Source organism: Brachyistius frenatus, unplaced genomic scaffold, assembly GCF_029030835.1.
Source record: "Brachyistius frenatus isolate BFR_SWC_R1_liver_20210118 unplaced genomic scaffold, ASM2903083v1 Contig_25, whole genome shotgun sequence".
NCBI lineage: Eukaryota > Metazoa > Chordata > Actinopteri > Embiotocidae > Brachyistius > Brachyistius frenatus.
Window position 1 is genome coordinate 2,420,176 of NW_027210624.1, and position 13,090 is coordinate 2,433,265.

Consider the following 13,090-nt stretch of genomic DNA (forward strand, 5'->3'; position numbering starts at 1 on the left):
GTTTGTCAGAGCTGAAACCTGCCAGAGCCCCTGCGTCTTGTGTTTGGTTTTTTCGGCGGGCTTGAATTGAAACATCTTCTCCCTCGGCTCAAGCTGTGTCAGCGAGAGCAGGGGCCTTGACATGAATGATATTGAAATAGCAATGAAAGCCCCACAGGTGGTCTGTTCACATGATCTCACATCTTAGGGCCCCTTAATCGAGGCATTTTTTTTGCTACAAATGTATCTGGTTTGGTCCCAATTAACCCAATGCGCTGGCATAAGATGATACACTGTAACCCAGCGTAGACGTGCCTTTGATTTGCTGGTCAATGGTGACAGTGGGCTTTGAGGTGACTGCTTTGTTCCTGCTTTATTCCTGCTTTATTCCTTTACACTCACACTGTAGATGTGAAGCCCCAAAAGCCTCCTTTCAGTGTGGTGGAGACGTGCATCTGTTGGCAGTGTAAATCAGACGTATAAATCTTGCATCAGTGCTGTCAGCGAGGACATCAGGCGATAAAGTGTCCCACAAAAACGGACTTTGGTATCATGTTCCCACATAGATGACCAACAGTTCTGAGTCATTACATACGTTTGTGTGAAGTTCCCAAAGATCATTTCAGTTTCAAGTTTGAAATAAGTTCCAAAAAGATGTAAACGCTGCACTGCTCTCTGACTGGTCCTGCAGTACGAGTTCAAGCTCTGAGTCATTTAACCGTTACATTTCCATCGTACAGTCACGGCTGCTTTCAGTCTTGCGGATTGTTTCTCTGGTGTTTACCCCCAGAAACTCCAGTGTGCAGCTGCAGCTCTCTTCTGCCTGCCAGCTGCTAATGTGCAGCCCCATCTAGTGATGAAAGCAGCTCTGCACAGCTCCACATGTCGCCACACAGGGGTGTATACAAATAGCAAGAATGCAGCTCCTAATGTTGCACAGTGTGACTCAAGGACAAGAACAAGATACATGAGCTGTATAGTTCACTGTATGCTGCACCTTAAAACAACCTTTAGACTGTCTATACAAATCTTCGAAGTCAGAAGAATCTCCTGACACATAAGGTTTGGGTGCCTTTGCCTCTCTATTCAAACCTAAAAGTGTCTCACTCCTAAATACACACACTAACCAAATATCCAGATCCACAAACCAACTGTCCAGGCACTTAAAGCAACATGTCTTGGCTTGGTTGTTTTACACACATTGTAATGATCAGCGAACAGCCTGCTTCCTCCACAACCCATTAAGGTGCATTCAAGAGGAGAAAGTATGAGAGCGTGGTGGAGAGATGCTTCACACAGACGGGGCAGGGCTCTCTTGAGTGGTCGGGTATTATCTGGCAGTAGGACAGGTCAAGCCTGAGTTAAGCGTTTGTTTTTTATGTGGAGGTCATTTGTATGGACGTGGTCTTGTCAGGGCTTGTTGTCTCTCTCTGTTTTTTTCTCTTGTAGGTGACACTGATCGGTAACCAACAATCTGAGAACCAAATCCTAGAAAACCAGCGAAGAGCTCGAGCCACGCAGCCTTCTCTTTCTCTCTCTGATTGACTTGTCTTGTTTCCTGCTGATCACCCTCTGCAGCCAGGAGGAACACTCTGACTTGCTGCCTATCAAATATTAATGGCAGCGTTTGATGAAAGGCAGACAGAGGAGAGCAGCGGGGTGTTCGGCAGGTCGTGCTTTTTAATACTATCGATCCTCCTGATGCACTCAGGTGAAGTCTTAATGCACGAGAGGAGACGCTGTAGGTGTGGAGAGCATCTTGTGATCTGCATTACTTGTTCATATATTTATTATAGCTACAATAAAACTGTGTTTTGAAGTAAGTACACGTGTCTACATGAACATAAAACCAGGTACTATCACTGCTCTGTATTTTCCAGATTACATTTGTCCACTGCAGATGAACAATGGCAGTAAAACCCCCACAGTTTCCATGGGTGTATTCTTCAATGCATAAAGCATAACAGTGACCTCGGGTTTCTGTGACCCAATTTAGATTAATGTTGAAGCTGGTGACCTCCAGCTCAGGCACATTATTCCCAGCTGGCCATTTGAGATGCCAGATGTTGGAAAATAAAGGGTCTCTGGGTTCGGAGTCCTTCCAGGCTGCAGGGTTACGGTTTCTCAGGGATGCAGGAGTCACCAAAGTTGTTGCCGTTTGGTTTAAACATTTTGAAAGTGAAGTTAGGTACATGGTTTAGGTCAGTCTGAGGACTCTTTTGAATGGGTTTCTTTGTATTTAGTTGTCTTTGTGTCTGTTAGAGAACACGTCAAGGAATGAAGGTCAAACAACAATAACAATAAAAGTAATGTCGTGTCAGTCGTGCAGCTTTTAAACAATAAAGGCATTATTTTTAGGGCGAGCACTCATTTAACAAAGATATCAGCACAAATGGTCGGCTCCCCATTAGCACAGCAACAATGCTGCTGTGGTTTAGTAGTCCTTACAGTGCACCCCTGCTGCCTCTTCCAATCCAAGGACTCCCCCTCCTCCTCCTTACACACACACACACACACACACACACACACACACACACACACACACACACACACACACACACACACACACACACACACACACACACACACACACACACACACACACACACACACACACAGCAGGAGCAGAACACTGTGTTCCCTCAGTCCTTCACTGACTGACTGACATGTACACAAAAGGAAAACTTCTTTCATCTCGAAGCGCCGAGTCTTTTCCCAGATTGGCTCTGGGTGTACGGGCACCGCGGCCGGGCCAACCCCCAGCTCAGAAAAACAGCTCAGCACCGACGAGGGATGTGATGTCATAGTTCTAATAACAACTAAATACTGAGCGGGACAATCAAAAAACATAAAGAGTCAGTCAGAGTGATTCTGTCTGGGATATAACGTGGAAACAGGATGATGTCTGAAAGATAGATTGATAGAGATCTCTGCTTGGGTAAAACTATAATACAAACTATACAAACTTAATCCAAAACAAAAATACTCCAGAGTTGTTCACCCGTTTGCATTCTGGACTCACAATGAAAAGTTAAAAACACAAAGTATCAAAATCAATGCAGCAAAATCAAACGTATAACCGTTTTTAATTTGCATGTATTTTTCCTCCTCATCAAAGCTTGGTGCCTACATTACCCATGATGCAACTAGCCTCATGAGGCTTCACATGAGGAGCAAGCAACAGAGGTCTTGTAAGCTCGGTACTGTTGGACCAACCTGACCTACAGTATGAAGTATTTCCACGACTCAAAGACTTTAAACTGTAAATGACTGGACTTCCCCTTTAATATTGTCCAACAATGTCTCTCGGTGTACTTGTCCCCTTCCACTAGAGAATGTAATACAACCAAATGAATACAAACAGTGGTCTGCTTTTACAGCTACCACTTCATTATACAGTATTTTTTACATGAATCAGCCTGCGCTACACTTGTTCGTTCAGACTTTATTAAATGCAATACCCTATTACGGACACTTGAGGGCGCCATGAACCAGATGTTGTCATTTCTCCTGCAGATGGAAATGGGCAGAATAAAGCTCCCTTTTTTGGTACTAAGACATGTGTTGTGGTGAATAGTAAATGAGCACAAGGTAACAGATTCAAACTTAAGAATTGTCTTCAACATAACTTAACTGATCATTTTCCATTTCTGCCCCGATTTATTTGTTAAGTTATTTTAACCTCCTTCATATACCTCATGAGTTTATTTTTAGTTTAGGTCCTACTCATGTTCTTTGTTTGTTTTTACATGATTTTTTTCTTTCTCTCTTTCATAATTTATATTAAAACACATAATCTATTAAACACAAAATCATCTATTCTCTTGAAAATAAAACAAATAAATTAACGACACACAAAACAGCCCTCTGTTGTTTCAGTTGGATTTGCTGTGGTATCAGGAGTTACAGGAGTTTGTGTCCTTTCAATTTACAGTCTGTATTGTTTCTTCTGTGTAACTGGATTGCATATCGTGTGGCTGTGAGCTGGACCGTCATCATGGTGTATGGTTTGGGAATCACAGTGACCTCCCAGACAGCCCAGATGAATTTGAACTTCCTTATGAGAGTCACCATGAGGATGAAGAGCTCCATGTGAGCCAGGCCTTCTCCGAGACACATACGAGGACCTGAAACATCCCTTTCTATCTGTACAGTTTGTAAAACAAAACAGAGGGGCTCTGGCTCTCGTACCTGCAGAGAAGGTCATGAAACTCCTTCAGGTTCTCCGGGACGTTTTCAGGGTTAAAATGATTTGGGATTTTCCACTGTTCTTCTTCATTCAACACAAAGTTCAGGTTATGGGTGATGTATGGACCCCCTGGAGAAAATGTAGAGCACAGAGGGAGAAAAATATATAAATGCTGAACTTTGTAAGTTTATAGCTGAGTAGAAACACAAACGGCTTCTTATCTTGGAATATCCCATCAGCTCTTATGTCTTTTGCTGTACAGTGGAAGACACAAAGAGGGACAGTGTTAGTGTCCTCTGAACTTCATGGACTACTGCTGGGATTACAAGAGATGATATAACATGTTTTCAACCTTTATCAGACTTGAGGGGGAAAAAAGTCATAATTCAGGCTTTGTAGGAGCTGAATCACAAAAAAAGTGACTACTAATCTTGCAAAATAGATCCTCCAGAGGAGATAAATAATATTAGCATTTTTGGAGAAAAAAAAAAAAAAAAAAAGACTCAGGACTCATACTTTTTTTTTTTTTTTAAATGTACATTATGAACCACAATATATCCGAGACTTTACATTGTTTTGTTGTGTTCTACTCATTTATCACACTGTCATACCAGCACATGAAATATCAAATTCTGAGAAATCTATCTGATTTACTTATAAGGCATTTTAAATGATGAAGAGGAGGAATAAAGCAGGGTCCCTAGTGGATGTCAAATCATTGGCTGTGGCATTTTTGAACTAAAACAGAGCAGGACTCAGGCCCACAGTCGCACATCAGAAGGTAATATTTCTGTGCCCAGATTTTGCTTTAAAAGATAAATTTGTAGGATTTAGTGGCATCTAGTGGTGAGATTGCAGATAATAACAAACTGAATAGTCCTCCCATCAACTCTCCCCTTCCAAGTGTGCAAGAGAATCTTACATAAAAGGCCCTCATCAAGCCAGTGTTTGGTTTGTCCACTCGAGGATACTGAAGAAACTTGGTGGGGCAAAATGGCAGACGACATGAAACAGGACCCGCCCCCTATTGAGGTAGAAAGGGCTCGTTCAAAGCGAACGGAAACTTTTACTCTAATTTTAGGTGATTAAACACTAATGGAAGTATCATATTCCATTTTTGCCAAATCCCACACGCTGGACCTTTAAATCTTGTTGTACTTGTGGCAGATATAACAGTGTATTCAATTCATCTTACTGGAAAAAAAAAACCCATTACAGAGTAAACACTGTGCTCACACTGCCTACTGTATGAGGGGCTGCAGTAAATGCACCCACAGACAGCATACCAACGTTCTTTTCCAGTGTTTCCACTGTGTACTGTATTTCTCCCAGAATCCACAGCTCCATTGACTGGTACTCTTGACCAAAATTCCTCAAGAATTACATCAGTGAAGCAACGATGCTCCTTTAAAATGAGCACCATATTCTGACAGAAGCGTCCCTATAATGGGCAAGGACAAGAGTTTATGGTGCTTTGGCAGATTATTTTTTACAAACTTTGGTTGAACAGCAGCCACTGTGGCCACACCTGGAATTTACATGATGCTAAATGTTAAATCCTACAAAGAGTCCTTCTCTGTATAGGATGCTCACCTTTCTAGGTGAGGTCGCCAACAAAAATGTCAGAGGGTCACCCTTTATCGGCTTCTTTCAGTGCCCGGACTACATTCATAACTAGGGCTGATTTGAGTCCAATAATCAGGCTGAACACGTTTCAGTGGCTCTTCCTCAGCTCGGTGAGTGACCGATAATAGGCCCGATAATCATTGTAAACTGCAGTAATCAGCTGCTGGGAATATTGATCTGTCTAACCCAGTTAAATAATCTTCAGTGTACCAGGAGTACAAAGAGCAGTACATCTGTTTTTATTATATGTTATATTAGCACGGTCGAGCAGACCTTACTCCTAGACACAAATTGTTGGTCTCAGTAACCCTTGAACAATTTAATCAGGATTAATAACAAGTTTTTATAGTCAGCCATATGTCGCCTGAGCCTCGAGGCCACGTCCATTCATAATCCTCGCTATTTAATTCGACCTTTAAGCCACGAGGATGAATGGGTGTGGCTGGGGATCAGTAGCAGAACAGTTGAAGGTAGTGTAAAGAGTCGGAGTTGTTCTTAAGGTTCAACAGGTTCTCCTGTACTGGCAGCAGAGGAGCTGCTGGAGGAAGGTTATTGGGTCTCTGACATTTGATATACAGAATAAGGAAGAAAACACAGATTCACATCAAGATGAAAGAAACAAACACTATGAGATAGACGGGGCTGATTTGAAGAGTCTCGCTGTTTCACCGGCTTTAAACGGCTGTTGTAACTATAAATGAACAGGAATACTTTCACACACATATCAGACATGTGTAAAGGTAACAGAGCAGGTTCTAACAGGTTTGGGCTTGAACTGATTGTATATAGACATTGTAAAGCCCCCTCTGTTTTGCTTGCTCTCCTTGCAGCTGCTCTGTTAAACAGCAGCAGTATGAGACTCACCTGTGACAGCATGCATATACTATTTCTCCGCATTCCATGTTAGCTCCCATATTAGTATTCTTTTAGTGTCCACCAGTATTGTTTTTACCCATTTAAGTCTTTATTTAAGTAATTTTGCCTACTTTGTTTTATTGTCAAGTACTACTGTGCTTACAACATATTGATTTAAACTTTATTATAAAAATGTATCCCTGACAATTTAAATACATATTAAATGAACACATTTTTGACACTGGGCCTCTCAGCAAGTTAATCCGGCACCGCCAGCCAGTCTGCATGTAAAACAACAACAAAAAATGCTTTTAGATCCCCCAAAACCACAACATTTACTGGGAACTCTCAATGATGGTGATAATGAACAAAAAAGGGAAAGAACCTATGCTTATAATAGGTCACGTGATGGGACATGTTGTCAGCTCCGGTGAAGCCCCTTTAGCAGCCTTTAGAAAATCCACAGCTCAGGAAAAACATCTCAAAATCAGCCGTCACAATACCAGCTGAATAGAAGTGTAATTTAGCTGTGATAGCATTTCACATTGTGCGTCACTGGAGGGCAGCATCACTTCAGACTAAAGTATCGGTGCAGCGACTCCTACAGCGCAATGGATTAGACCAGACAAGAACAGCTCCAATACACTGCTTTAAAAAGTGGTATAGTGGTATAGCAGTTCATAAAAACGTCGAGTGTTTTACATTTCAGTCACAGAAATACAACATAAGAGATAAAACAAAAACTATAAATTTCCACCTTAAAAAGGAACCAACTTCACCTACAATAGTGTCTGAAACTGTACATAAATTCATCAGATATTCTATTGGAAGATACCATATCATTTTATTGGAATATTACATAATACACAAAAATTTGGCACTGAATGTAATCAAATATGTATAAATGGAAATATAATAAGAATGCTCTGTTTTTATGCAAGACAACAACAAAAATAGAACTTAATAAAGTTTTAGATTCAAAGTCAGTCTACTCAGACAACACAAGTGTAACTGAGAGCAGCTCTGGTGAAAGAAGTTAGAAATGTATATCGTCCCTGCGTTGGTGTGATGAACCCCCCCCTCCCTCCCCCCCTCCTCCCCTGTGGTCACCTACGTGACAGTCAGAGCAGCGCTCTGTTGCGAGGTGAGATATGAAGCTGTGAACGTTGTCATCTTCAAAAAGACCACAAGAGGACGAAGATCAAGAGCTATCCCTTTACACAGAGGCCGGCCCCTCAGCTACGGAGCGACAGATGCAGGAGTGATGCCGCTCATTTACTGTGGGAGTCTCACACTCCGGCTGTAAATAAGTCCGCGGATTTGAAAGAAACTAGGCCGACACTCTGGAAACATTTCGGTAAAGCAGCGTGTTGTTACACTGTCTGTGGCTGACAGGCATCACAGTGCGACGCCGGTGTCTGACCCACAATCTCAGCTTTGATCAAGGTGAAACCAAAACCGCAGCAAAGCAGAGAGCAGACATCCTGAAGGGAAACAGCCAGCGCTCCTGTGCAGAGCTCCGCTGCGCTCTATTTCGAGTGTCAGCAGTATGTTGAGGTTTGTATTCCTCCTAAGCTTCGCGAGGCCCTGAAATAGAGTGACAAGCTGTCTCCATAAATACTGAGCCCCTATGGGGGAACATAATTGCTTTGTGATCCTATGTCGGCTTTAGGGCCCTTCATCGTGTCCTTCACTTCTGAGGGGGAGTCCTGTTCCATTCTGTGAGCCTGCTAGCAGCACCTTGGAGAGATTACCGCCTATCATTTGGGCCTGACCCTCACAGGTCATCCAAACATCCAAGCAAAGGGCCCAGAGGGGGCCCGTGTCCACTTTGACCCCAGTGACCCCCCAGCACAAAGGGAAGAGCTCCGTGGTGGTATCATATAGGGTGACTGTGTGGTAGTGGTAGGGGGTGGGGGGGGTTGTGTATTTAGGACAGGTCAAGGCCTGCCTTTGTTTATGGACCATGTGTCGGGGGTAAAACCAACAAGGGGAGAAACAGGTGGGCCGCACTCTTTTAGATTTATTTTCAAGGATGAGGTTTGCTGAAGGACGCCTTAAGGCGAGCGTTATCTGTCGCTCCTGACTCGTTTTGTTCGGAGGGTTTGAATTCGTGTCACTTTGCATCACTGGGCGAGTGCTCCTCGAGGAGATGCGGTCCAGAGGCACGATAACGTCACGGCAAACAGGACCACGTTTCGTGAGTCTAAGGTGTCCGGTGAATGCGTTGCCATTTTGAATTCTCCTCAAGAGACGGCGCGGTTTGCATCGTAAAATAAGAGCAGAACAGCGCCAACAGTTGCCGCTTGTGTCTCATGTTGTTCCCACATCTGATCGCCTCATTCTCTTGTTTCAAAGTAACCTGGTAACGAAGCCGTCAAACCTCACACCCACTCTGATCTTTTCTCATCGTCATTGGTCTGTAGCTCTGCGCCGCTGCCCAGCTCGACCAGCGCACACTGACCGACCCTCCTGGTACAGAGTGCCGTTGCTGTGGAAACATTGCCGATTGGGGCTTCTGGCCCCTCAGAGGACGATCCAAGGGCCCGTCTGGGGGGAGGTGGAGGTTTGAGTCGGCTGCGTTTGCTAACACGAATGGCTCTAGGTGTCCCCGTGGGCTCCAGGGGGCAGAGAGCCACCTCACTGCCATCCCTCTCCAGACTCTCCTCCTGGGAAACAGAGTAGCCGTTGTTCCCGTTGGTGTTGCAGCCTGAAGGTCCAGGAGAACGAGGGAGAGAGCAACGCTCCATGGAGGGCGGCCCTTGACCTGATTCAAGTGTCCCTCCTCTACAAGAACCCCTGCTGCCCCGTCTGTTCCGGAAACTCCCCGTTTTACCAGATTGTGCCTCTAGATCTGGTTGCGTTAGGGAGGTGTTAGGGTCAGTCCGCCTGGATGCTCCTCCTGCTAAAAGGAAGCACTGCTCTTCCTCAAATATTTTCTCCACCATCATCTTCCTCTTGCTCTTCTGCGTCACCGAGCACTTGATGGCGCAGATAAAGTCCAGCACGTTTAGGAAGAGGGACAGAGCGGCCACGCCGAGCATGAAGTTGAGCATCACGGTCTTCTCAGTGGGCCTGGAGATGTAGCAGTCCACCTGGGTGGTGCAGGGAGGGTGCTGGCACAGAAACCTTCTGGGGATGTAGAAACCAAACAGATAGTAGTGAGCCGCTCCGAACCCGGCTTCCAGCAGCGTCCTGAACAGCAGATGGAGGACGTAGGCTCCAGCGAAGCGGCGGGCACACCCCCGCTGCTCCGCCACCACGGGCAGCTTGTTCGCAGACGCCCTGTTGAGCGGCTCCTGGTGGAGCTTGAACAGCTGGAAGGTTTTGGCGTTTCCCGAGGAGGCCAGGTCCACTGTGAGGGCATTGGACACCTTGTGGACCACGTAGGTGACGAAGATCATATACGGGAGACACAAGGTGAGGAGTTGCATCAGCCAGAAGCGGAAGAGGGAAATGGGGGCAAACAGATCATAGCACACGTTGGCGCAGCCGGGCTGAATAGTGTTACACACAAATCTCTCCTGCTCGTCCTGGTAAAGAGGATAACCAGCGAGGAGGAGGATCAGGACGCGGAGGAAGATCATCACAATGAGCCACACCTTCCCTGTAAAAAAAACAAAAACAACACACTACAATTTCAAATTTGCTGATTTGACAGCAGCTCATGAATTAAGGTGAGAGGTGTCACACATTTTGCAGATTTCTTGGGGAAACTTAAGGCCCATGAAAAAAAAAAAAAAGATTTAAACTTAAGGTTTTTAGATGTGTAGAAGGGTCCAAACATCTAATTGTACATGACCATGTAGAACCTTTTAGAATTTATATTTAGTCAGTAAAGTCAACTCACCCATCAAAGTGATGCTGTGATTGACATATATGAAGAGGACCTCTGAGGCACTTGATCCCGCCATGCTTGCTCTGCTCAAGGTACTCAAATCTTCCAGTCCTCCGGTTCCTGTCAACATGGGGTTGGTGGGAGGGGGGAGAGGGGGGACCCTCAAGCAACACCTCACCCTTTCTCTTCGCTTCTCATCTCCTCCTAGCCACCTCTAATCCCCTTTACCAAAGGTCACAGCGGCTTCAAGCAACACAATAACTTCCAGGTGGACGGCAGACTCACACTCTGATTCCGTCCTAGAAGGAGCACGTGTCCACTCCTCGTGGGTAAAAATCCAACCCGATCCCGTGTTTGAGTGATCCACGTCTCTGAAAGTCTGAATGAAGTAAACCGAGTTACTTCTCAGTCTTACCTCTTCCTCTGTCCCGTGCAGACAACTCTGTGTTCTCAGACAACAGAAGACGGGAGCGAGCCCCATTGTAGGGTCTATTCTTAACACACTTCCAAAATCACGTTGCCGTCCTGGCATTGCAGAGATATTTTGGTGCTGCTGGTCGTCCTTACAGGAGAGGAACAAGCCTCCTGGCTTACTCATTCTAGATTGTTGCATTAAGTTTGCTCGTATAATGACAAAATGTCTGCGCCATAAAAATATAAGCGCGTACTACTGCATCTTCCAGTGATAAATAAAGATAACATGGAGATATGTGGGTTGTGAATTTGCTCTCATGTAACATAAGCAGGTTGTAAACGGTATTTTCCCACAGCTGATGCCAGTTTATGACTGACCGGGATTAAGTGTTTAGTCGTGTTACACAGGCAGGAAATAAATCTGCTTTCTCATTGAATGATTCAAAATGTATGATAGAGAAGCCAGATTTATTATGTTGAAATTGATCAAAACCAGAGGGATTGTAAAATGAAAATAACATTTTCTTTTGAAACAAATGCACATCATAGTAAAGATTTTCTTACAACATTATCTTACAAGTCAGATTCTTCCTCTCAAGCCGTTTCCACTCTCTCATGAACAAGGTCTCTGGGGGGGGGGGGACACATGGCTAAAGGCAGTTGGCTTGGCTGGTGATCTCTGTAGATCAGTGGTCATTAGCACTTCCGTGCCGGCTCACACTAAAAATCCCACATATAACTTTTACAATGATGGCAACACTCATTGATTCTGACATAAATAAAATGGCATGCGATGTTGAACGTGTCACTGGGAAGCACGGGAAAAGTATTTATCGGCACAGAGATGCAGGTAAACGGGCCCCGCAGTGATGAAATTACTTATTTAGGTCAAGAGATGCTGTTTGGAGTTGGGGAAACCAGGAAATGGACGATGAGCAATGCACCAACTAAAGGCACAGTTTTAGGAAGCAAAATCTATCACGAGGTCAAAAACAAACTCCCCAAAAAACTCAAATTAAAAGTGGCAACACACACACACACACACACACACACTCATTGAAGATGTGAGCAGGGGGACAACCCTGTAGTTGTCCCCCTGCTCACAGTAATGATGAACACCTGTTTTCACTGATCCGTCTGATGACCCACAGCTGCACACAAAATCTTTATTTTTACACCGTAGTTAGAAACCCATGTAAAGTTTCCTCTGAACACATTAACTCCTTTTATACAATGTTGGGTAAAAAAAAAAGAAGCATCATATTGATAGATGTTATGGTCAGTATAACTTTAACACTGGCTTTCGTTTTGAACTGTTGTCATTTTTTATTTTTTTTTTTTTTTTTAATAATATTATGTTTTTAATGTTGTGTGTCCAAATCAAAGAGGCAAGAACACTTTGGTCATCATTTTCCGTCTCATCTGCATCCACTCATGTTCATCTCGGAAGAAATGGATGAGCCCGTAGTTTATTTTCAGGGAGGAATGTCTATCGAGCAGCACATGCATGACACGGAGCGTAACTCGCTGTGAAGCCATTGGCGATGGTGAAACTCTCCCAAGGAAAGCTTTTCCATCTGCTTTGGCTATCAGGGGCTGGTCTACGCATACTAATTCTGCTATTCTTTACCTGTGGAGCTACTCGGGAGATTTCCCGCCTCAGCCACTACCTGTCTATTATCCTGATCTGGCAGCTGTTCTCCATTTTCATTAGCAATCAGGCAAATGAGCATAATCAGCAGAAGTTTCTGATGTGCCCGGGGCACAAGTGTGGCGACTTTCCAGGAGATTTTAAGAGGGCGTTTGAAGGCACCACACGGTGCGGCACAGGAAGAAACTGGGGATCGTCTTTAGCGTGTTATCTCCGGCAGGACCTTCCTGCCACACTCTGTCAGACTGCTCATGATTCCATCTACAAAGGTTTAATTGAATCAAGAAAAGAAAACTAAATCACAAGATGTACTGATCAGGATGTGGGTGAAGGATTTCTATACATCACCTGTAATGCTCCAGTCTTACAGGATCAGACATTTCCATCACCTTGTTTCCATGCGTGACAAGCAACATTTATTTCAAAAAAAGAAAGGGTTCAGATGAAATCAGTGCATTATCTGCCAGCACCAAACAGCACGCATACCAAACCAAATAGTTCCAATAATTACAGTGTGCTGCTTATTTAGTATCTTTCA

General features: G+C 44.2%; 1 protein-coding gene across 1 annotated transcript; it reads right to left on the bottom strand.

Moving 5' to 3' along the window:
* Nucleotides 1-9,033: 9,033 nt before the first annotated feature.
* Nucleotides 9,034-10,563, bottom strand: gjd4 (gap junction protein delta 4). The gene is made up of 2 exons (XM_069697917.1): nt 10,500-10,563; nt 9,034-10,256 (listed from the first exon to the last, which is right to left on the bottom strand). Exons 1-2 carry the CDS (start codon nt 10,561-10,563, stop codon nt 9,034-9,036), a joined length of 1,287 nt encoding a protein of 428 aa, XP_069554018.1.
* Nucleotides 10,564-13,090: the final 2,527 nt, after the last annotated feature.